The sequence below is a fragment of the Daphnia carinata genome, chromosome 6 (assembly GCF_022539665.2).
Source record: "Daphnia carinata strain CSIRO-1 chromosome 6, CSIRO_AGI_Dcar_HiC_V3, whole genome shotgun sequence".
Classification (NCBI taxonomy): domain Eukaryota; kingdom Metazoa; phylum Arthropoda; class Branchiopoda; order Diplostraca; family Daphniidae; genus Daphnia; species Daphnia carinata.
This window is the reverse complement of record NC_081336.1, coordinates 7,149,235-7,172,947: the sequence shown is the minus strand read 5'-3', so window position 1 is coordinate 7,172,947 and position 23,713 is coordinate 7,149,235. Positions and strand designations below refer to the sequence as shown.

Below are 23,713 nucleotides of genomic sequence, written 5' to 3'. Positions count from 1 at the left end.
CCCAAGGAAAAAGAAATCAAGACTACATGTATTTTCAAATTTTTTTAATTTTCTCACTCTAGCTTCAATTATTAGCACATTATCAACATTCGCGGGACAAACCGCGTAGTAGGAGGGGTAGACAATTCTGTAGTTTCAAAAAAAAAGTAATAATAAAGAAACGAATCCAGTCACCTTCCAACAATCTCGATCTCGTCTGCGCCTTTCTTCAAAGGATTTCCCCTACAAGAATCCTTAAGAAGCGAAGTAGAATTCCGAAAGGGAATTAGAAATTAAAAATCATTAAGTGAAAAGTGGAAAAGGTGGAGTAGGGGAGCATTTCACTTAAAATAATTTAATGGCTTCAGAACAGAGGAAAGACATTAATCGAGACGAAGTGTTGGAAAAGCCGTCATATCAAGATGAGCGAGTAGAGAGGAGCTGGTGATTTGGTAGGGAGTTACATTGGGGATGAAGGTTCAGTGACTTTACAAAAAGGGAATCCAATTTGAACCATATTACAGGGAACTTCTTGTAATCGCATCTCCTTCAATCTCTGCATTCCTCTTTTAAGCGATTGAAATTAACAAACGTAACCATCCCTTTAGGAATCAAACAGCATAATTTCCTTTTTGAGTTAGTTGTAAATCTTGATGGCTTTTTCGTAATAGCTGTAGCGTGTTCGTTTAGGTGCCTTGTTCACATGGTCAATGCCTAACCAGGGTCGCATTTGCACTAACGGCTCTGATTGAGGATGAAGAAAACATAATTAATAAATATGGAGTTTCAAAAAGTAGCAGTAAACATACGTTGATTAAGTGGAGGTTTAAAATCTTCCAAGTTCAAAGTTAACTCGGGGGTCTCCGTTAGATTGCGAATACGCGTCATCACCACTACAGCAAACTTATATTTTTCGAATTCCTTATCGGGAACTTCGAGTCTCTTCTGTATTCTCTCTACTCACAAAACAAAGAAAATTATTGAGTGTACCATTAGTGCCAATCACTACTGTGCATATTACATACCTTTGACTTGCGAAAAGGGTTCCCCTTCTCTCACTTTCAAGAGAAAGGGAATGCCAAAACCCGAATAGATTTCTTTGGAAAAATGGGCAACAGGAATCAGTAGTTCATCCTCGCCTATCTCAAGTTCGTCTTTAGGGATCTCTTCGACTCGGAACCATCGCGGAGGGCTTGTATTAAGCATATCAAGTCGGATTTCCTCGTAAACAATGCTCTGAATCTTGTAACTCACTATTTCTAATAACCTGAGGAAGAATTTTAGAGAGTGAAACTCAGTTCTTTAAATAAAATGCAAACACTTATTAACCTAAGTTTCCCGGAACCATTTTCTGATAAAGTCATATGCTTACGCGCTTCTTCGAGCAGTTCCGCTACCGTTGCTGTTTTTGCTGGATATAATGTCAATTCTTTCTCATCCTACGTGTTTTTGTTTTTTTAACAAATCAAACGAAAAATGAAAAACAGGGTTTTAAACAGAATGCAATTACTGAATGCACCACCAATGACTGTATAACTGTTTACCTTCAATCGAGAGTCAACCCATGTGCATTTAAACTGCCTCTTGCTTTCCAGTTCGGTGATGGGCATGGTAAGTCTCTGATAGAATAGCTTTTTTGGTTGCTTGACTTTTGCTGATGTCACCATCTCCTTCAGTGACGTCTCCCAATGATAGCGAATCGATGGCCCAGGTCCCTCTCTGTAACTGAACGTTCCAAAATAAAATTAGCATTTAAGGAAGCGATATAATGGTACACAGTATAAATGTATCTTGCCCTTGGCTTTTGAAAAATTGCAGCATGTTGGGAGGGTATCCAACTCTATCACCGACTAGCCGGGCTACTTGATCGTAACCCAAATCCTCCGACATGCTAAGGGTGAATCCTGTCACGTCTAATGGGTTCATCTTGTCGCAGAATGTGACTTCGATCCGGTGAAGCAGGTCGTAGAAGTATTTTTTGACCGTACCCAACTGCGACCCCATCACTTCTGGATCATATTTTTGATAACATATGATATCACCATCCATCAACTCCTCCAAAATAGTCTCTAGTGGTTTGTCAATATGTTCTATGGTGTCAATCATTCCTGGCTTGACCTGTTTTAAACATGAAAGTTCCATGTAAGAGCAAAATACAATTTAGCTATGTTATATTACCTCCTCGTACAACTCTAGCTGGGTGTGAGGTGGAAGGCCGGCTCTTTGGAGTAAAATGGGAACGAGGTCGGCCAAAGGCCGCTTGATCAAGGCATAATGATGTCCGGCATAGTGGATCTGGCGAGTGGCTGGATCGTAGTACTTGAAAAAGAGTAAGACCATCCGATCCTGTTGGAATGGTGGCAAGGCTGAGTGTCCCGAATCAGGTGGTAACAGTTCTAAGAAACAAGTCCAAGGATTACAGTTGTCTGCCACATCCGTTACACTCTTGCCAAGGTCCGCTTCCCAGTCAAGGGCCTTAGGTCGCATTGTGTTATTAGTTCGCCCTGCCATAGGCCAGATTCGAAACTGATCAACATTGTAACGGGTGGTAGAAGCAATTAACTCCGTTAGCTCTTGATACGTGGCCAGTTTTCGAATTCGCAAATTTATCGATACACCTTGTTCTGGGTCATACAAATCGAACCCTTGATGACCTAGTACAAGAAGAAGTTGTTTGATTATTTTTTTTTTTTAAACAACACAACTTTCCTATAATCAAAGAGATCGCAAACACAGACTAAAATACCTTGAAAGTTATCTTCTGTCACCAACTGGACAGTCATAAAAAGATGGGCTTCATTACGCTCCTTCCGCTTGAGAGCCTCCAATCTGCGCTCTTCTGAGAGTCGAGCTACGAGCTCACGAGGAATATCGCGTTCGGTTGTGTCCTGCAGAACCGATCGTAGCGTCGAGTCTCTGATGTACACCAACATATAGGCATTGGTGCATTGTTTGATGTTGAGCGAACCTAAATCATTGTAAATAAACGTGTGAGAGAGAAACCAAACAAAACAAACAAAAAATATGTCACCAAATAATTTTCAAAAGTAAAACCTTATACCTTCTTCATCAGCTCCACCAAAATTGTAGTCGATGGCTTCTTGCTTCGTACAACGGGACACAACGTCATCATCAAACTTGCACCACCGACCATCGCCCTTGGGATTAATGAAAACGACGTAGTGCCCGCCGTGGTTGTCTCCGCTGTGAACCAGGACGGCATGTAAGGTGTAAGTGGCGGGAGAGGACTCTGGCGCCTGCAGGTACGGATTCAAGTCAAGCTTGTCGTAAAATTCGAATCTGCAATAAAAATAATTCAAGTCAATTTTAGATATTATTGTCGAAGGGAGCCGTTTGGTTTTTAACCTGTCGTTGAATTTGATAGAGCAGTCTGTGACGGGATCGTATTGGAACCTCATAAGGTGAAGATGAAGTACGGGAGGGAAGCTGGCGAAGATCACACCTTTCTCAGCTTCCTGAAGACCATGTTCTCCTGCGTCGTACTTGTTATCTCCATCGAGTGTTTCCGTCGCTACGTAATCCTGTTAAGGAAGGCGAAATTTAGATTATGCAGAGAAATGAAACCTACAAATAAAAAATCCTTACTTTGAAAGATTCCAATATATTTCGCTTCCCCTTGACACTCAACTGAATATCGTAGAACGTTTCAGCTCGAGACGAAGTGTAATCCACGTGTTTGCATTTAATAAACGAAACCATTTTTCCGGCAAATAGTCGGGGAACAGTGCCTTCTACACAGGTACTCTTCATTTTGCTCTCGAGCTTATCCAAGAGGACTCTTAAGAATTCCTAAATAAAGAAGCCATGTTAGAAGACAACGCTACTTGAAAAGACATACTCTTCATCTTACCTGGACGTCATGCTGCATGAAGGAATCGAGCGTTTCCCAACCAAAGCTCTTTGTCAGTTTTTTCGTTCCGACAGGACGGTCGCTGAACTGAAGTTCATAAAAGACTCGCTGTAAAGCCAAGGCAACACTTCGCTGGGTGTCATCGCTCTCTGTAGGCATCTTGTAAACAGCCTTGCGCAACTGCATCAGGCAAATAAGAACACTGCAATCCTCTTAAAATTTCTATACAAGCTCATTTGTTACTTGATTGGTAAAAAAGAGTGTCTGAAGCAGCGAGTTCATATAGCAGGTGGCTCCTTGGTTCTTAAGACCAACAAAACCTGTGTGTTTCTTGGAATCCCAGCTTACACCATGTGGAGCTTCAGCATTGACATGCACTTCAAGTGTGATGGTGTCATCTTTGCAATAGCCCCTTTCTGGATCAAGAACTTCATTCCAGTTCATGAAGTGACTGAAACCCCAATCATTTTCTTTGCTGAAAAATAGATGTTGAATTTTCCTTGAAAAATCCTCAACACCCTCCTTTTGTGACAGTAATCTAAGGTCTGCAACAGCATTGCAGGACCATGAAGAGGATTCTGATTCTCCATTACACTGGAGAAAGAAGCCAAGAAATTTCTGGGGTGCTCTGTCTTGTTGGGGTGAAGTATTTCGAGGCATGACCTGACAGCAAAAATATACTGTATCAATAAAGAGCTAGGATGTAATTTCAAAATAGATACCATTATTTTCCAAGGCAAATTTCGAATATAGCATGGAGGAGACAACACTGTTTCCTTTAGCTTACTGATGTGGGGAACTTCGTATCTGAATGTTGCCTCAGGTCTTGAATCATCATCCTCCAATCCTGAATCATCTTTTGAAGCATCATCTCTGATCTGCGAATCTGTTATCATTTCTTCTTGAACAGAATCTCTATCATCTCGACTTTCTTCCATTCTGTCAGTCTCCTTGGGATCTAGGCTCTCCATCTCTTGATCCTGCATCTCAGTTCTGATGGCATCCCCCTGAGGCTCTTGGACTGTAGCCATTGTAGTAGGCTGATTCAGTCCGGCAACTTTATCAGTGTGTGAAGCAGCACACTTCGCTCGATTTTTGGCGTGTTTACTCGCGATGCGCCCAATGTCTGCGGCTGGTGTTCACACTGGAGCTCTCTGGTGATGGGTGAAACGCGTCGGACTCAATGACATACCTCAAAGCCTACAGAATCACAAACAAACTGCATAAACGACACAGTACTCAGTGAATACAACAACGATATCCTCTTACGTCGTTCTTTAAATCACATGTGCATTAACAAAAACGATCTGCCGACGCCATTAATCGTACCCACAGATCATGAACCGGGCTGACAACTCTAAGTAGGCTCGTTTAATACCCTCTAGCGTCTAATTCAAGAATTTGAAGTGACCATCTGTTCGTAACATAGGGCACTATTTTTTTAAACTTAATATGTCTTTGTTAATTAACTAGTAACTACGAAACTTACGTTTTGTGGAAAATTTGGATTCTTTTTTTTAAATTTCTGTTTCTTGCAATATTTTATCTGAAATTTGAATAAAGCTAAAAAAAGGTTTTATAATATACCATATGATTTAAAAGATTACAAGGTGGCAACTTTAGTTTTAGATGCCGTATGAGAAAATTCAAATTATTTATGCAATTTGAATCGATAATTGTGTTTGATTTTAAAAAAAATTATTGTCTAAAACGGGCTGGCCGGATTTTCAAGCACTCCTCAAGCGCCTTAGGTGGTTGTGTCTAAGTTGCGCGGATTGCTTACACGTAAGTAGGGGGTGAGGAACATACTGCAGCAGAAATTAGTTCTATTTCTGGCTAGAACAAGATATTTGCGATTTTTTTTATTCACGCTCCGTCAGTATATCTTGATATTGTGCAGCCTTGTTATTGTGCAGTGGCCAACACTGTTGCACAATCAACTGGGGGAGGGATTTATAATGCTTAATGACATAATCTGTTTTTTGTTTGGTAAGTATTAATATTACTTAGCAATAGCCTTTTGTTCTTTTATCAGCTTCCACCTTCCTAGATTAAGGTTTCATTACCTTATTCTAATTTACTTCTTTAGAATAACTCTGAAGATGAAATTCGGACCAGTGTTGGACACCACTCAATTGAAACGTCTGAAGGAACACAAATACAGTTGTACCAGCTCAAGTGTTCTTGAACCCTTGCTCCAGCCTTGGTGGAACTGGGTAGTGCAATGTTTGCCATTATGGCTTGCACCAAACTTAATAACCATCACAGGACTCATTCTAAATATTCTGACATCTCTGGTCCTTGTCTACTATAACCCTGATGGAAAACAAGAGGTATTGCCTATTCCTTGATGATTATAAATTTGAATTTAAAAATCATCCACCATCGATCAATATGTGAACAAAACCTAGTTGAATTAAGGGAGTGTTTTTACTAAGAAAGTCTAGTAAGGATAGCAAGGATAGTTCCATGTATATATATTTCTGTTCTGCACATGCAAATGCTTTTCAGTGAATGGTTCTTATTTATATTTAATATTCTTTCTGGTTACAAAATTAACAGCGTGATGATTGTATAACTTCAAACAGTTGTCTAGTTCCTATTAAGTATCCTGCTAAACTTTTATCTGCTTAGAACTTATTCTTTTTAGAAATCCACTAGAGGTCTTAGGTTATCACAAAAGATTGATTAGATAAGTCCAGCAAGTAAAGTCTTCCTCGCGCCAAAGTTTCATTGATAATTTTTTATCGATAGTCACCGAGATGGGCAGCTCTACTATGCGCTGTAGGAATTTTCGTCTACCAGACTTTAGACGCAATAGATGGAAAACAAGCTCGCCGGACCAATTCTTCCTCGCCATTGGGCGAACTTTTTGATCACGGATGCGATTCTTTATCCACCGGTATGTTAGGAAAACTTCAACAAAAATTCATTTTTTTAGCACTAAACAGAAAATCTTCTCGGCAGTGTTTGTCGCCTTGGCCGCATGCGTCACTGTCGGACTAGGTACACATCCGTGGTGGATGTTCTTCCAGTGCTTCACCGGTTTCACCCTTTTTTACTGCGCACACTGGCAGACATATGTCTCAGGTTGATGATTACAACTTTCGTTCTTTTTAAAAATTAATTTACTAAAATCATATAAATAGGCACATTGAGATTCGGGAAAATTGACGTGACCGAAGCCCAGTATGGGATTATCGGGTTGCACTTGTTGACCTTTATCTTTGGCGGTAACATGTGGCAGCAAAACGTAAGTGTTTCATAATACTTATTTTATTTGATTGTAATTATTTGTTGTGTTTCAATTTATTAATTCTTTCCCCTGAATGGTATGTAGAAGTTTTAGAGGGAATTAGGAATCATTAGTTGAGGATTGATGCGTTAGATTTCATAATTATTTGCCTTGATCTTCCCCCCCCCCAAATATATTCTCTATCGACATATTTCTCGAATAAGTTGCCTATGCTGGGATTCGGGTGGAATATCATCGTGGTCGTGTCAGTGTTTTTGGCGCAGTCGTACACTTTTTTCACCGAGTACTTGGGCTGCATTTTAAGCGGAGGATCAGGGAAAAATGGATCGACTATTGCCGTAAGTGAATCTGGAAATAGCAGCCTATTGGCTTACGTGCTGTCGATCTTCTTTCGCGTCTGACTCGCTTTGGCATTATTGCGCAATCCTCATATTTATCGGGTGATGGACGCAGAACACCTCGTTTGTTTTGCCACTCGAATAACAAATCACGTCTCATATCTGCACTGTCCTGTCTGTCTGAACTAATGTCGACTCTGACATTTCCCCTTTTTTTTCACCGTGGATCGCGAAATATCCAACCTGTCCTCTTGGTGGCTGGTCCGTACCTGTCTTGCTTATGTCTGTGTGACCTTTCCTGTCGCTGGAGTAGTTGAGCTGGCTGGACTGCTCTTGCGTCCTGTTGCCTGGAGCTCTAACCTTAACTATCTACGCCATCATTGGAATTTCGTGTCTTAGCTTCATCCTGCGCGGAGGAGCCGGCAAGAATGGATCGACGGTGGCTGTATGTTTTTTTATATCCTGCCCTCTTTGTGCTTTTTTATATTTTTCGTTTGTTTTTCCCTCTTTCCCATTTTTTTTCTCGATTTAACTGATAACCTGCAACCAATTTGCATTAACCAGTAAGAATCTAATTGTTCTTTTCTCCTGTTGATCAGGGAACAAGTGTTCTATCACCTGCCATCCCGCTAGGTCTGGTAATTGTTCCGGCCTACATCATTGCCTGTAAAAGTGAAGAACACATATTCGAGGAACATCCTTCACTGTACATCATTGCCTTTGGTTTAGTAATAGCTAAAGTCACCAACCGACTCGTGGTAATTTTGTTGAATTACGACAACTTAGACTTCTGATTTTCTTATTGGTATGGCCTTATTCGAGAAAAGGTAGCGCATATGACTCGCAGTGAGATGGATTATCTGGATCCGGTGCTGATTGGTCCAGCTCTCCTTTTTCTTAACCAGTACTTCAACAATTTCATCCAGGAGTACTACGTTCTGTGGCTGTGCTTGGTACGTTTTTCCTTTTTACTTTTATAGAATAACTGTAACTCGAATTTTGTACCGTTCTTCCTAAAGATATGGGCAGCCATTGACTTGTACCATTACTGCCATCGTGTCTGCCTGGAAATATGCGAAGAGCTCAATATAGAACTCTTCCGCATTAGTGCCAGGGAGGCTGTGCCAGCAGGAGCAGTGTCTGCAGCGTTAGACTTTGCTGCCAGTACCAACGGCCGGAATGGCCGACATAGAAGAACATAGTTAGGTTTTGGGCAAATTCTAAATCTATAAACAAGAAAGCAAAAAAAAACAATATTACGCAAAGTAAGCAACCAACATATTATATATTATATATAAAATCTTTTTTCTTCTCGAGTTTGGTTGTGTTTTTGCTTTCAGTTGTTTAACTTTTCTTCCAGAGCTTTGTTTCAGAAGTATGCACACGCACTTACATTATTAATGAATTTTTTTTTTCTTTCTTTTTCAATCGGGATGTTGCTCTTTTTTCTTGGCACCGTCTCCGCCCTTTCCCAATCCACAAAAAGAAAAGTTCAGTTCAAGTTTTGTAAATTTCACCCTCGTTCCATAAAACAAACAAGAAAAAAACTCCGTACTGCCTCATTTCCTTCTCCCGTGCCTACACATTTTTGTGGGTGCCCTAACTAGGGAAAAAATGCAATGTGTAAAATTTGAAGAACATTTTTGGCGTTTTTAAATTGGGCCTATTCTGACATCGTTAGGGTGACGAGTCGCTAGTCAGGCTGCACAGCATGTGCTGGGCTTGTAAGCGGGACGATTATCTTTTCGGTTGATCATTAACAGAAACCTGTTTGCTGTGGACATTATAAAGAAAATGGTTCAGTTACTCACAAACTAGATTAATTGGGGTTTAACAGCGGTATGTAGAGCTCGAATTGATTTGTTGTTTGAAATACACAAATTGTCGATTGGTGATGACAAACAATTAGTTCCTTCACACTATTTTGCTTTCTTCCTCACATTGCAATTTAAAAACATTCTCGATTGAGATAGAAGCTCATTTTGCATCGTTACACGTCAGCGATGTACAAAATGAAATACCAGTTTAGAATTTGGTTGTTTTACATGTTGTTTTCAAACACAAAATTACATGAAAATGGCCAACATGCATCAAGTCTGGACTCAGTTACCTGGAGGACAGTTTTTGTTGAGTAACTTTACGAAGAATTGCGGCATCTATTGCCTAATCCTGGCGTTGGTTCAACGTTCATCGAACTTTCTGTCGACAGCTCATCGCCGTTGGCTTTTCATTCTAGATCGAGATTCCCAAAGATGACTGTCTTTGCTCCTAGTGCTGCGACTGCTACAGGAACAACTGGCGTTTCACAAACGACTGTGGTGAACCAGTTGACTGGAAGTCTAGCTGAAAACGGCAAGGAAGAAGCCAAACGCATCTTCGGAGCTGTTTTGGACGCAACACCTATAATTGGTCATGTTAAAGGCCTCGTTCATGATATAACTGGTGACCACCAAGCAGCCGAACGTGCATATGAAGCTGCCACAAGAGCCACTGCCGTAGTGGGTGCTGGTGCTGGAGGATTGTTAGTTGGTGGACCGGTAACAGGTGCAGCTTTAAGTGCCACCACTGGTGCTACATGGGATGTGACAACTGCCTTGGCTACTGATGGTAAGGAAACCCCAGGAGTTGCTAGTCTGGTTACCAATCCAGGCGTTGAAACGGCTGTCAGTGCTGGAATTAGTTTGGCTGGTGACGGACTCGCCGGGTTTGTTGGTGCCAAAGTAGTTGGGAAGTTGTGTGAGAAAATTCCCAAAGCTGGCATAACAAAACAGTTAAAAGAAGTGGTCAGCGAGGACATCAGACCCACCGAATCGCTAGGCGCCGAAATGATTAAAACGGAAATCAAGAATATCAAATCCACCGTCATCTCAGCCAGTGAAGAATGCAAGGCAGCTCAGGATTGTTACAAGTACAACAAGGATTGATATAATCGAACGTTCATCCGTGTACCTGCTCATGTGAAACCCTAGTTGAAATAAAAAAGTTATCGAGAACGTAGACGTAAGTTTTTTGTTTTAATCGACAGAAGAAGTCTGCTAGTACCTGTTTAGCTATGGATCTTTCTCAATGACAATGAACCGGCCAATCAGCTAAAAACGTAGGCACAGTCTAATTGACCAATTTGTATCGATTATGACCATATCGCGATTCCAAATCGGCATTGTAATGGGCAGGACGATAAAATTCTTCTAGTGTGCTCGGGAATGTCATAGGTGAAGTTGACTGTGAACGTCATCGCTTTCGAAATTTTGCCAGTATCCGGATAGATCTGCCCACATTCTTTGCCGCCTTTCCACTAGCCTTGTGACATGTTTTCAATTGGAACAGCTAGTTAACTGGGTACACTTTAAAGTTAAAGAAAACTATTTGTTAATGTTGTGTACCTGATGGTAGCCAGTTTATCGCACTAGGAGCTGAAGAGATGGAGCAAACGTTTCAGCGTCGAATGGGGGGAGTCCTTTTGGTACTCCCTACGTACTGAGTAGGTACGGCAATACAGAAACCTGCCTATTGGTAGCAGTATTACCTACTGCTATTCCCGTCTGTTTCCAACCAGGATTTTATGGCAATAGCAGCCAGAAGGATTGGGAAATGTATGCAGCCAAAGTGAAAATTTACCAGACGTGACACCTACGAGAATACAATAGGAAGGACAAAAGTGGATTGCGTATTTCGTTTTCATTAAGTTTGTTGGCCCTGAAAAGGGCCGGGGTAACTAACACTACAGTCATCTAAGCACGTTCACCACGGATACGGCGGGCAAGCTGGATGTCCTTGGGCATGATGGTGACTCGTTTGGCGTGGATGGCGCACAAGTTGGTGTCTTCGAAAAGACCCACCAAGTAAGCCTCGCTGGCCTCCTGAAGGGCCATCACGGCCGAGCTCTGGAAACGCAAGTCAGTCTTGAAGTCCTGGGCGATTTCTCTGACCAGGCGCTGGAACGGCAACTTGCGGATCAGAAGCTCAGTCGATTTCTGGTAACGACGGATCTCACGAAGAGCGACGGTACCGGGGCGGTAACGATGGGGTTTCTTGACACCGCCAGTGGCCGGGGCACTCTTACGAGCAGCCTTGGTGGCCAACTGTTTACGGGGCGCCTTGCCACCGGTGGATTTGCGAGCGGTCTGCTTAGTACGAGCCATTTCGTTAATTGAGAGTTTACAGTGTAAAGCAAATGGAAGATGTTGAACTTATATAGGGTGTGTGGATGCTTAAAGCAATGGCTCTTTGACGCCATTGGTTAGATTAAAGAGGGAGGGCAAAAGGATCGAGTACAACAACACAATGCCTCTCAGCACGTATAAAGGTAGGGTAGAGTCCGTAGGGCAAAGCTGGTGCTAGCCAATGAGAGGGAAGCTAATGGGTTTATAAAGCGGACACCAGAAGAAATTTTACATTCAGTATTCATCAAGACTCTAAAGCATTCTCAAAATGACTGGACGTGGTAAGGGAGGTAAAGGACTCGGCAAGGGAGGCGCCAAACGTCATCGCAAAGTTTTGCGTGACAACATCCAGGGCATCACGAAGCCCGCCATCCGTCGTCTTGCTCGCCGTGGTGGTGTCAAGCGTATCTCTGGTTTGATCTACGAGGAAACTCGTGGTGTTCTGAAGGTGTTCCTTGAGAACGTCATCCGTGATGCCGTCACCTACACGGAACACGCCAAGAGAAAGACGGTCACCGCCATGGATGTCGTCTACGCTCTGAAACGCCAGGGCCGCACTCTGTACGGTTTCGGCGGTTAAGTTTCCCAGACCGTTCCACTGCTCCTGAACCCATCGGCCCTTTTCAGGGCCACCATTTTCTAAAGAAAAAAGTATTTTAATGCTTTTAAAGTTTCGACAGCAAAGTTACACATGCAAAATGAATAAAAATGCAAGATATGTTGTCTGTCTTTTTCGCTGAAAATTTCTATATTGCATTGTTTATTGAACACAGTTTCAACATGATTTTCTTCAAATGTTTTTACAAGTAAAGCACATATATGGCAGATGCAGTAAACAATGTAAATCACTTTCATATTTTTACAAAAAAGCATGCAGTCTATGCTTCTCTGGCTTTACGATATTTCCATCTAGTTTTGCTTTAAAATTTTTGAGTATTATACTGTTATTAAACGAGCAATTGCATTACACAAAACGAATTTCATTTACTACGGTCTTGCAAAGTGGTGTAAAGAATGCTTACTAAATCTGATGGATTTTGCATACCACAGCTATGGATACAATTATTTGAAAATGTGGCAGCTCACCTAGATCTCTGGTAGGCTTAAATTGTTCCCACGGGGAAAGAGCATTTAAGGATAATTTCGCTGTTAGATTTAACTTGTAGCCATTATGTAATGTTCATATTAATTTTGTTTGCCCCTTGGCAACATGGATTATTTGCACCTTGTTTTTGTCGCTGGATTTTCATGCCCTCCCTCCTTTCATTTTCTTCAAAACCGTTGCCCTTGAATCTCCTTGCATTGGGTCGTCATTACACAGCAGACTACCTGCGGAATGGAACATACAAATTTGTTCTCTCCGCTTCCACCCTTGTGGTTTTCCACGTGGCTTATTCCATTTCCTACAGTTGGTGGAAGTTTTTTTTTTACCTGAGTTCTACATGTGATACAGTTTGTGGAATTTTTTTTGTCAGCGGACATTTGATATTCTACCCCATTAAGTTAGGACCAACAGGCAAGGACCCAGAGCACATACACCTGAACTCGGTAAGTAACGATAGAAATCCATCTTATAATCAGTAAAATTTAAACTGCTGAAATGGTCGCCCGTCATAACACTTCAACCAATCTGCAATCGATTTCCTATCTCATTAGTAGTCTCATCATAATCATAACAGAAACTGGTCGTCTTAACAGTGGGCAGTAGCATGTTCTAGTTCTCTAATATATTGGTGGCCCTGAAAAGGGCCGTTTAGTTCAAGAGGAGGCCAAGAGATATGAATCTACTTGGTGCTGGTGTACTTGGTGACGGCCTTTGTGCCTTCAGACACGGCGTGCTTGGCCAACTCACCGGGCAAGAGCAGACGGACGGCCGTCTGGATTTCGCGACTCGTGATGGTGGATCTCTTGTTGTAGTGAGCCAGGCGGGAAGACTCTCCGGCGATGCGCTCGAAAATGTCGTTGACGAAGCTGTTCATGATCGTCATGGCTTTGGAGGAGATGCCAGTGTCGGGGTGGACCTGCTTCAAAACTTTGTAGATGTAAATGGCGTAGCTCTCCTTCCTCTTGCGCTTCTTCTTTTTGTCTCCTTTTACAATATTCTTTTGAGCTTTGCCAGCCTTTTTCGCTGCTTTTCCACTGACCTTTGGGGGCATTTTTTAAATTTGAACTTTCTTCTCAGATTCGTACTACGAAAGATGTAACAATCGAAAGTCCTTTGGCTGTATTTGTATCAGAGGTCCCATGCCCTTCTACCTGAAGGTAGCCAATTTCCTATAGTTAGAGCAATGATGGTAGCCATTTGTTTGGTAGGAAAAACCCAATAGGGACCATCTCTTGAGAACGGGAAAGCAGCTTCCCATATTCTATGTTAAAACAAGTAGGAATCTTTGGTAGAAGGTAGCTCATTGGCTAAAATGATTTACCTCTGGTTTTTGTTTTCCGTCCAGATGGGTATATAAGCCGAATTTTTCACAAATGCTGATACATACAGTTTCCTTTGTAGAAGGAATCGATTCAACCATCTTACCAATTCGTCATGTCTGGTCGCGGCAAAGGTGGTAAAGTAAAGGGAAAGTCAAAGACCCGTTCGAGCAGGGCCGGACTCCAGTTCCCCGTCGGTCGTATCCATCGTATGCTCCGTAAAGGATCGTACGCTGAGCGTGTCGGTGCCGGCGCCCCCGTGTACTTGGCCGCCGTCATAGATTAATTGGCCGCTGAAGTCCTCGAGTTGGCCGGTATTAAACGCCGCTCGTGACAACGAGAAGACTCGTATCATCCCTCGCCATTTGCAATTGGCCATCCGTAACGACGAAGAATTGAACAAACTTCTCTCCGGAGTTACCATCGCTCAAGGTGGTGTCCTGCCCAACATCCAGGCCGTCTTGTTGCCCAAGAAGACCGATAAGCCCGCCAAGGCTTAAAGCTTTTTCATTATTACTAACAAACGGCCCTTTTTAGGGCCACCACAAAGTACTGAATTGACGGTTGGCTGCCACTATGTTAACTAGGTACAAAAGACATGTAGCCGGTGATTTAAGAATTGAGGTTTCGTGATGCCAAGTCTTTCAGAAGTTTACTTCGATAATACGCAGCAGTTTTTAACATCCAACTTAGGAGGAATTGAGAAGCTGGATGTTGTTCGTATGGAAGGAAAACGTGAGTTAGATTGTGAAGTAACCAAAAGATTTCCAACCTATTCCAGGATTTGTAATGATTTTTCGGCTGTCGAAAACTAGGTTGTTTTTGTTACTAGGTGCAAAGTAATAATGTATCTAGGCCACACAATGACAGGTCGCATTTCCGCCTCGTTGGGGTACCCGCTTCGGAATCTGGATGAGTTGCAGCTTGTAGCCAAATTTAAAGTTTGCTGCTTATTTTTCTTCTACCTAGGTGGCTACATGTAGAAGCGCTACCTGTTTTTGTTTTTCATAGATGGCAGCACATTGAAGTGTTCCTTGTCCTTTTTCTCCCTAGATAGCAGCACTTACTATACGTACTTACCTACGTATACTATTAAATTGATGGCCGAAACTTTTTTTTTCATTCGTGGCTTCACTGGCAAAGCATATGAATTGCGATACCGTTGTAGAAAACTCGAATACTAAGCAAGTATTTGAATTGCTTATGAAAATTTCTATCTTTTTGTTTTATAGGGACAATAAAGCCGTTATTTAAAAGAGGATGGATAGGGGATGTTTCATCCTCTGAATCCTGCTCTTTAAGCAAAAATGCTTTTTGATATCGAAAACCAAAATTTGGTTTTTGTAAGCTGAAGCATTACGTGAAAAAATAAGCAAAAATGGATTTTCCGAAAGAAGGTTCTTAAAATAAACTAGATGTTTAGGTGGCAAAATTACTAAATAATGTGTTTTTAATAGTGAACAGGTGGCATCATAATACTAGTACTAACTGAATGAAACATCCTTTCATTCATCACATCTTGATGTTTGAGCAAGAAGTTAATCCATATTTTGGTTTTCCCCAACTAACATCTGCCATTTGTACCCATTGTAACATTGTCACTAACAGATCTTCACTTCTGGGTTCTTACCAGTGGAGCTGGACACTATATTCAATCAACCATTTATTTCAGCTGTTCAGAAGTTTTGAAACATTACTTTTTCAAGTACTTAGAGGTGGCTACCTGTAACAAAAGAAGAGCCTGTTATGGTATGTTATGCAATAAATATTAGAGTTTAATTAGCGAAAATTTTAAATCTCTGCTTTTCGTCATGCGTGACAAAGATATATTTGCAGAATTGCAAAAGTGCTGTACTATACTGGCCTGAAGAATGTGCTCAGCGTTGAGAAATGAGAACAGAAAAAACGGCTGGCTGTTACTCTGAACGTCAAATATACAGATTCCGGTCGGACGACCGGGTCGTTAAGGCAAAATCAACGTCAGTCGTCCAGGATGTTATCGAAGAGATTAGTGGAATGATCAGCTTAGATCCGAACAGGAAATAGAAGAGTATTCGCTGTATTACATGGCTAGAAGAATAAATCCATACGTCACTTAAGTGCGGAAGAAAAATCTACAAATCTACATACTGATTTTCTGCCTTTCAGTCAGTAACCATCTAATGCGTTTGGACAACAGAAGCGTTCTTCTATCGGACTGTTACTGATTATCTCGAAGATATATTGCCCGTTATGCCCGGTGAGCAACTTCACAGGACTATATTGTTAGTTGGTATCACCTTTACGGATCCAAAAAGGTATACGAAATAAAAATGCACATTTGTTTTTAAATACAGGTATTCATTGTTGTTCTATTTCATTGGACAACAGATTAAGATCACATGCCTATTGTGAAAGAAATCGTGTCTCTTTTACTGAAACTGGCTCTCCGTTCACATTACAGTGCGTGTGCCATTCTGATACAGAGCTCTTGAAAAGAAGTTAAAGGTTTTGAGTTAAAGACCAATGTTCAAGTTCTAGGTCAGCACCTGTTTTTTTCTGCCTGTAAACCCATGATGACAACTAACTGAAATACGATTTATTGTGTTGTTTGCAGAATTATTAGAAAAATAGTCGCCCTTTGGTTAAAGTTTCTTCGACGTCCGATGCCATGCAGATTCTGCCTAGTAATCTTCATATATTTCAGCGCTTATCGGAATGATTTTCATTTCCTCGACGTCATTGCTCTCGTAATTTAATAACATTGTGCTTCGAAAAACATTTTTTATAATAATGATTATATATTAATAGTATAAAATCTTCGATCATTAATAGAAAACTTGATGCATTATCCTTATCTTGGGTTTATATCGACTCGCAAAATCAAATCGGAAGCGGTACTTCTTTTCTGGATAAAAAAAACGGAAATTTGATGCATTAGCGTCTCCGCTTCCAAACAGATCAAACGCACGACATATCCCGCCTGATCTGGCAGTACATAATCATCGATCAACGCATTCAGCAGCAGTGTTAAGGAGGAGAGTAAGTTGGCTTCATGCTGATTCGGCTTTGCATGATTACTAAACATATTGATGTAAAAAACTTTAGCGCTTTTTCTAACTTCTAAAACATTCATCAATTTTGTTTAAATTATTTAACTTTAGTCATAAATCATTTCGTTCTAACTGATGTAAATGTGAACCTTTGCCACTAATTTTTACGTTTGCATGCGAGTTATATATATAGCTATTATCGCTGGGAATCGAACTCGTGACATTCAGCATACTGGTCCGACGTTCTATCGTTGAGCTATTAGTCATACAGTAATATGGGTAACATGTTCAATACGCTAAAGTATTTTGGGCACGGGTGTAGGTAGTTTCTCGACGTCAGGGGGCACTTATAAATACCATGGTACCAAGATACCAGAATATTACTGTATCTAGTTAACACCTGATATTGTTGTTCGTTTATCAATTCACGTTGATGTTTCCAGCAAGGGCTTGAGGATTGCCGGTGTATAAACCAAGGAAGCATGTAGTAAAGAGACATTTTGACACCTCAATAAAAGGGTAACACAATATTGTTTCATAAAATTACGGATATTACACATTCTGCTGAGCTGCACTTGCTCATAGAGGCTTTCATGTATTTTTCAGCTTCATTGTCAAAATTTCAATTTGCCTTGGCCAACTTCTTTCTGCCTTTATATTTACAGCACTGCGTGAGCACCTTTTGGAAATGTATCGATATGTATCGCCAGTACGCTACAGCGCTAGCGCGATACTATGGCAATCCGTTTATATTAGCATTTTTTCTTTTTTACTGCCGTCGCCATCTACCGGTGACGTTTCTAGTTAATTCTCTGGGGACAAAATTTTAAGCCGGACAATATAAGCCCGGCCTTCTGCTTTTTTGTTTAATTCCAAAACTATAAGGCCAATTAAAAAATAAACTTTATATTCGTGATTAGGATTCCATTCTGCATCGAAATCATGTATTTTAAGCCAAATTTGAAATTTGGCCAAAAATGAAGAAGTAAGAAGGCCTTCTCACTTTTTCAATTTTCGTAAAATCCTAGATTTCATTAAAAATACATTATTCCGATTCGAAATTGATAGCTAATCACGAAAATGGGGAATATTTTTATATTAGGCTTCCACTTTTTGAATTAACCGTAAAAAACAGAAGGCCGTGTTTATTTTGTCGGGCTTAAAATTTTTTCCTATTAAAAAATAATATCATTAAATCTAGATAACTATATATGATTCTGATTCAAAATTTAACGAGGACTACGAAAATGAAATTTGTTTTTACGTAGAGTTTATGGTTTTTGAATAATCAAAGAAGTTTGATGTGTCACGCTAGCGCTGTAGCGTACTGGCGCGCTAGTAATGGATCCGCACACACTAATTTTATATTTTAGATTATTCCAAAACTATATGCTCTACGTAAAAACAAATTCCATTTTCGTATTCCTTGGTTAATTTTGAATCAGAATCATCTATAGTTATCTAGATTTAATGCTACTGTTTTTTAATAGGAAAAAATTTTAAGCCCGACAATATAAGCCCGGCCTTATTTTTTTAACCCAATCTTTACCGTTTTTTACGTTTTATTCAAAAACTATGAGTCCCACGAGAAAACAACCCTTATATTCGTGATGCCCGTTCAATTATGCATCGAAACCATGTATTTAAAGCGAAATCTAAAATTTTGCCTTCAAATTCAAGATTTTATTAGAAACGCATTATTCCGATTCGAAATTGATCGCTGATCACGAAAATGGGGTATATTTTTATACCAGGCTTCTAGTTTTTGAATTAACCGTAAAAAAACAGAAAGTCGGGCTTATTTAGTCAGGCTTATTTAGTCGGGCTTAAAAATTTTTTTCGGCCAGTGTATGTAGAGAATTTACTAGAAACGCGCCCGTTAGATGGCGATAGCGGTAAAACAGGAAAAAAAGGCCAATATTATGGCAATCCGTTTTACATTAAAAAAAAAAAAAAAAAATGTCGGAAAAAAAAATCGCACTTTTTTCTTTTTTTCCGACACGTAGCCATCTACCGCTCAGACTCGTTATTACTGGCGTAGGCAATTTCAGTCCATTGGATGCCATTCGCAGTTAGTTCATTAGCGTGGATAGAGAATAACGCGTGGCTGGAGGAACAAATGAAAAATGGATAAGATAATAAAACAAAAGGATGGTAAGTATAAACATTATTATATTGGTTTTCAATTATTAATGATTGTTTATTAGATCAAATTATGAAGCTGCAGGCCCAATTATTGGAACAACACAAAATATTAGATAACAGCAAAGCTAAGGATGGTAAGGCCTAATACGTAATGATTCTATTTATTTGCTTTTATTCATTTGTGTTTTGTAGCTCAAATTTTGAGTCTACAAGCTCAGCTAGGGGAAAAGAACAAATTGGAACGGAACAGTTTCCAAACAGTGAAGGAGGTTTTTCAAAACTCTTCCCTAACTGAACGTGAGGATGAATTGGCATTAGGCGAACACAGTCAGGTACCTAAACTTTTCAAATAAGAATTCAAAATAAGTATAGAATTTTAACAAACAATTATTTATTGTTTAATTATTCAGTCTTCCACCTGACAGTGTGTTAAAGTTAAATACTGTTAGTGCTGCACTAAAAGAATTGTTAGTAATAAGTCCATGCAGTGAAGGAAGTGAACAATTGTGGGACCGTATTTGGGCTGAAAATGGGTGTGGTACGGAAACCCAAAAATAGCATGAGTTCAACATAAAACATGAATTAGGTACTTTTCGGTTTTTTGTCTATCGAAAAAGTATTTTTAATGCTATTATTTTGCATTCACAGAATTTTAGCGGGGGATCAAGTAAAATCTGGAAGTGTTACAGGATGGAAGAGTGAGCCTACAGTTAAAAAACACTGAAAGTGCATTACCATTAAGGTATGAGCTGCTTCTCTTGCTAAAGAACAATTTGTCCTTTACGTTCAGTGTTGGTGAAGCTGGGTACTTAAATGGCCCTAAAGATGTTTCATTTCGTTGGCATTGCAGCGATGAACATCATACATGGACTTTTTAGGTATGAAAGGAATTTTCTTGAAATTTTTTTGAATTTATGACAAAGCATTTCTCCTGCTTTTTGCCAACCATGTCTAATCTAAAAAAAAAAAATTTATCCAATAGGAAAGGATTTTCAGCATACTGGGAACACAACTATCAACAATGCAACATTCTAGGGGTGCTATTTTATCATTTAAGAGCCTTATACAATGATTTTCATCTGCAATTTGTATGGCCTTTCCCAAGCTTCTGCCAGAAATTGAATCTATAAGTCATGTAAGTCACATGAGCAACAATTGAGATGCTTAATGGTGTTTTTCTTTTCTCAGCATAGGTTAATAGTAACATTGGATCTGAAAAGATTCTTGGTTGGGGCAAGACACTGAATAAATTGTAATGATTGAATGGATGACATGACATTTCTATACTTAATTTGGATTCCCGAGACGGTATTTGATATTTAAAAAATTGAAGTGCATATCTGGGCTCCCTTCCTTTCCGTAGCCCCGTTTCCCCTTGACTCGTAATAAGCCCGTAGGGGGTCATGCCCCTACTGTACGGTATATATAAAAACAACATATACCGAGGTTTGGAGGGCTCTGGCCGGAAAGGGGACGTGGGGTGCCGCTTCGTCCGATGATGTGTTCACGGAGGGTGACGTGGCTGCCCACAAATCCGAACTAAAGGTTAATCGCTCCTGTAAAAATGTTCCAAATCTTCAGCTCTTCTTCCGGCTTCTCTTAGCCAATCACCGGGTAATCTCCCCGGTGGGTCAACAAGGCAGTGTCTCCCCCTGCCTGGGTTGACGGCAACTTTTGAAAGGGCTATTGTGCCTTTTTAAAGTTGCAAAAATAATTGTAATGTGCAGAGAATTGTCAATAAATTTTTTTTATAAAATGTTATTGCAAAATTTTTTTCTTTCATTGTCTGTGTTCACACATTACATTTATCAACTTTTTTTTTATTTAGCTTGCTCAACTCACCTTTATTGTTTATGCCACCTTTGATGGTAAGCATTGTTTCCATTGGTTTATCGTTTATCTGTAAGCATTCAATTATTATCCAGGGATCGAACCCTGGATGTTCGGCATACCGCGCCGATGCTATACCAATGAGCCATGAATCATATGATGTCAGGTTAGCTTTTTTCTAGTCACTTGCGGACTTGCATTTACACTTTGAATAAAATTGAAACGTAGATCTTTATACATCTACTAAGGATTGAACCCAGGGTAACAGTTACCGCAGCTGAATGCTCTACCACAGAGCTATGAACCTTATGAAAGCTATAAAAAGATAAATATATATTTGTGAAGGACTACATAAACATCCTAGACTATAACATATGATATGCGATAATAGATATAATATGACAGATATATCTCGTGGCTTAATGTTAGAGCATCGGCGTTGCACGCCGAATGTCTGGGGATCGATTCCCATACCAGTAAAACAATATACAAGTATAAAATTACTTCAGAAAATATCCAGGTATTACACGTTGTTCCTTGTCTAAGTTCATGAATTCAAGAAGTGTAATAAATACTAATTGAATACTAACAGATAAGCGATACAACGGTGGCAAAAACCTTAAAAATGAATTGAGCAAGCTAAATAAAAAAAAAAAGTTGATAAATTCAATGTGTGAACAAAGCGAACACAGACAATGAAAGAAAAAATTTTTGCAATAACATTTTATAAAAAAAATTTATTGACAATTCTCTGCACATTACAATTATTTTTGCAACTTTAAAAAGGCACAATAGCCCTTTCAAAAGTTGCCGTCAACCCAGGCAGGGGGAGACACTGCCTTGTTGACCCACCGGGGAGATTACCCGGTGATTGGCTAAGAGAAGCCGGAAGAAGAGCTGAAGATTTGGAACATTTTTACAGGAGCGATTAACCTTTAGTTCGGATTTGTGGGCAGCCACGTCACCCTCCGTGAACACATCATCGGACGAAGCGGCACCCCACGTCCCCTTTCCGGCCAGAGCCCTCCAAACCTCGGTATATGTTGTTTTTATATATACCGTACAGTAGGGGCATGACCCCCTACGGGCTTATTATGAGTCAAGGGGAAACGGGGCTTCAGAAAGGAAGGGAGCCCAGATATGCACTTCAATTTTTTAAATATCAAATACCGTCTGGGGAATCCGAATTAAGTATAGCAATGTCATGTCATCCATCCAATCAATACAATTTATTCAGTGTCTTGCCCCAACCAAGAATCTTTTCAGATCCAATGTTACTATTAACCTATATTGAGAAAAGAAAAACAACACCGTTAAACACATCAATTGTTGATCATGGAACTTACATGACTCATAGATTCAACTTCTGGTGGAAGCTTGGGAAAGGACATACAAATTGCAGATTAACTTCATTGTATAAGGCTCTTGAATGATAAACTAGCACCTGTAGAATGTTGCATTGTTGATAGTTGTGTTCCCAGTACATGAAAATCCTTTCCTATTGGATAAAATTTTTTTTGGTAGATAAGACCTGGTTGGCAAAAAGGAGGAGAAATTCTTCGTCATAAATTCAAAATTATTTGAAGAAAAATCCTTTCATACCTAAAGAGTCCATGTATGATGTTCATCTCTGCAATAGCAGCAAAATTAAAACATCTTTAGGGCCATTTAAGTACCCAGTTTCCCCAACACTCTGAACGTAAAGGACAAGTTGTTCTTTAGCAAGAGAAGCAGGATTATTTGAGGCTTCTAGCTGTGACAGAACTATAAAGGATTGCTGTTGTACTGGATTCATTAACACAAGATGGTACTTCTCATTAGGCAATTTGCATTACTCTTTTAATTTACCTCACACCTTACGGTAATGCACTCTCAGTGTTTTTTCATCTGTAGGCTCACTCTTCCATCCTGTAACACTTCCAGACTTGATTTGATCCCCCGTTAAAATCTGTGAATGCAAAATAATAGCATTAAAAATACTTTTTCGATAGACAAAAAACCGAAAAGTACCTAATCCATGTTTCATGTTGAACTTGTGCCATTTCTGGGTTTCTGTACCACACCCATTTTCGGCCCAAATACGTTCCCACAATTGTTCAGTTCCTTCACTGCATGAGCTTATTACTAACGATTCTTTTAGTGCAGCACTAACAGAATTTAAATTTAACACACTGTCAGGTGGTGGACTGAATAGCTAAGCAATAAATAATTGTTTTTTAAAATTCTATACTTATTTTGAATTCTTATTTGAAAACTTTAGGTACCTGGCTGTGTTCGCCTAATGCCAACTCATCCTTACGTTCAGTTAGAGATGAGTTTTGAAAAACCTCCTTCACTGTTTGGAAACTGTTTGGAAACTGTTCCGTTCCAATTTGTTCTTTTCCCCTAGCTAAGCTTGAAGGCTCAAAATTTGAGCTACAAAACACGAATGAATAAAAGCAAATAAATAGAATCATTACGTGTTAGGCCTACGATCCTTAGCTTTGTTATCTAATATTTTGTGTTGTTCCAATAACTGGGCCTGCAGCTTCATAATTTGATCTAATAAACAATAATTAATAATTGAAAACCAATATAATAATGTTTATACTTACCATTTTTTTGTTTTATTATCTTATCCATTTTTCAATTGTCCCTCCAGCCACGCGTTGTTCTCCAGCCACGCTACTCAATTA

At 39.9% G+C, this 23,713-nt stretch overlaps 6 protein-coding genes, 3 long non-coding RNA genes and 1 pseudogene across 10 annotated transcripts in view; 5 read left to right on the top strand and 5 right to left on the bottom strand.

Moving 5' to 3' along the window:
* Positions 1-608: 608 nt before the first annotated feature.
* On the bottom strand, positions 609-5,102 carry LOC130702153 (ubiquitin carboxyl-terminal hydrolase 7-like). The gene is made up of 14 exons (XM_057523813.2): positions 4,573-5,102; positions 4,094-4,513; positions 3,851-4,030; positions 3,586-3,789; positions 3,346-3,521; positions 3,041-3,279; positions 2,726-2,947; positions 2,158-2,633; positions 1,775-2,097; positions 1,524-1,704; positions 1,309-1,418; positions 1,005-1,246; positions 789-935; positions 609-723 (listed from the first exon to the last, which is right to left on the bottom strand). Exons 1-14 carry the CDS (start codon positions 4,879-4,881, stop codon positions 617-619), a joined length of 3,336 nt encoding a protein of 1,111 aa, XP_057379796.1. The 5' UTR covers positions 4,882-5,102; the 3' UTR covers positions 609-616.
* A 571-nt stretch (positions 5,103-5,673) lies between these two features.
* Positions 5,674-8,698, top strand: LOC130702140 (cholinephosphotransferase 1-like). Of its 2 annotated transcripts, none has more exons than XM_059495681.1 (9): positions 5,674-5,839; positions 5,940-6,183; positions 6,605-6,752; positions 6,818-6,940; positions 7,000-7,103; positions 7,758-7,889; positions 8,044-8,202; positions 8,272-8,397; positions 8,464-8,698. In XM_059495681.1, exons 2-9 carry the CDS (start codon positions 5,953-5,955, stop codon positions 8,644-8,646), a joined length of 1,206 nt encoding a protein of 401 aa, XP_059351664.1. In that variant the 5' UTR covers positions 5,674-5,839; positions 5,940-5,952; the 3' UTR covers positions 8,647-8,698. The 2 variants fall into 2 exon arrangements, with proteins under 2 accessions (XP_059351664.1, XP_057379785.1); XM_057523802.2 differs by lacking the exon at positions 7,758-7,889 and adding an exon at positions 7,310-7,444.
* Positions 8,699-11,115: 2,417 nt separating this feature from the next.
* LOC130702149 (histone H3) lies at positions 11,116-11,601 on the bottom strand. Its single transcript, XM_057523810.2, has one exon. It carries the CDS (start codon positions 11,584-11,586, stop codon positions 11,176-11,178), a length of 411 nt encoding a protein of 136 aa, XP_057379793.1. The 5' UTR covers positions 11,587-11,601; the 3' UTR covers positions 11,116-11,175.
* A 274-nt stretch (positions 11,602-11,875) lies between these two features.
* On the top strand, positions 11,876-12,187 carry LOC130702148 (histone H4). Its single transcript, XM_057523809.2, has one exon. The coding sequence runs from the start codon at positions 11,876-11,878 to the stop codon at positions 12,185-12,187; it is 312 nt and encodes a 103-aa protein (XP_057379792.1).
* A 1,204-nt stretch (positions 12,188-13,391) lies between these two features.
* LOC130702147 (histone H2B.1/H2B.2-like) lies at positions 13,392-13,763 on the bottom strand. The gene has a single exon (XM_057523808.1). The coding sequence runs from the start codon at positions 13,761-13,763 to the stop codon at positions 13,392-13,394; it is 372 nt and encodes a 123-aa protein (XP_057379791.1).
* Positions 13,764-14,138: 375 nt separating this feature from the next.
* Positions 14,139-14,531, top strand: LOC130702146 (histone H2A-like; annotated as a pseudogene).
* A 679-nt stretch (positions 14,532-15,210) lies between these two features.
* Positions 15,211-16,759, top strand: LOC130702155 (uncharacterized). The gene is made up of 5 exons (XR_009004249.2): positions 15,211-15,428; positions 15,489-15,780; positions 15,856-16,328; positions 16,402-16,551; positions 16,628-16,759. It is a non-coding gene; the product is annotated as an uncharacterized LOC130702155 (long non-coding RNA).
* Positions 16,760-19,628: 2,869 nt separating this feature from the next.
* On the top strand, positions 19,629-20,476 carry LOC130702569 (uncharacterized). Its single transcript, XR_009004355.1, has 3 exons — positions 19,629-19,794; positions 19,857-20,086; positions 20,191-20,476. It is a non-coding gene; the product is annotated as an uncharacterized LOC130702569 (long non-coding RNA).
* The window catches only part of LOC130702273 (probable ribonuclease ZC3H12C), a 29,107-nt gene continuing 25,623 nt past the window's right edge, over positions 20,230-23,713 (bottom strand). The window contains exon 7 of the mRNA XM_059495674.1: positions 20,230-20,239. The gene's annotated coding sequence lies outside the window, so the exon portion shown is untranslated. The remainder of the gene's footprint in view (positions 20,240-23,713) is intronic.
* LOC132088080 (uncharacterized) lies at positions 22,212-23,224 on the bottom strand. The gene is made up of 3 exons (XR_009421303.1): positions 23,049-23,224; positions 22,641-22,986; positions 22,212-22,569 (listed from the first exon to the last, which is right to left on the bottom strand). It is a non-coding gene; the product is annotated as an uncharacterized LOC132088080 (long non-coding RNA).

What these genes read in the sequence shown, in the direction of transcription:
- LOC130702153 (XM_057523813.2), bottom strand. Translation starts at nt 4,881, where the DNA reads ATGGCTACAGTCCAAGAGCCTCAGGGGGATGCCATCAGAACTGAGATG. An exon ending in TCATGCAGCATGACGTCCAG is followed by an intron (nt 3,790 to 3,850) that starts GTAAGATGAAGA and finishes TTCTTTATTTAG; the next exon opens with GAATTCTTAAGAGTCCTCTT. An exon ending in ATATATTGGAATCTTTCAAA is followed by an intron (nt 3,522 to 3,585) that starts GTAAGGATTTTT and finishes CTTCCTTAACAG; the next exon opens with GATTACGTAGCGACGGAAAC.
- LOC130702140 (XM_057523802.2), top strand. Translation starts at nt 5,953, where the DNA reads ATGAAATTCGGACCAGTGTTGGACACCACTCAATTGAAACGTCTGAAG. An exon ending in ACCCTGATGGAAAACAAGAG is followed by an intron (nt 6,184 to 6,604) that starts GTATTGCCTATT and finishes TTTTATCGATAG; the next exon opens with TCACCGAGATGGGCAGCTCT. An exon ending in AAGTCACCAACCGACTCGTG is followed by an intron (nt 8,203 to 8,271) that starts GTAATTTTGTTG and finishes ATTCGAGAAAAG; the next exon opens with GTAGCGCATATGACTCGCAG.
- LOC130702149 (XM_057523810.2), bottom strand. Translation starts at nt 11,586, where the DNA reads ATGGCTCGTACTAAGCAGACCGCTCGCAAATCCACCGGTGGCAAGGCG.
- LOC130702148 (XM_057523809.2), top strand. Translation starts at nt 11,876, where the DNA reads ATGACTGGACGTGGTAAGGGAGGTAAAGGACTCGGCAAGGGAGGCGCC.
- LOC130702147 (XM_057523808.1), bottom strand. Translation starts at nt 13,763, where the DNA reads ATGCCCCCAAAGGTCAGTGGAAAAGCAGCGAAAAAGGCTGGCAAAGCT.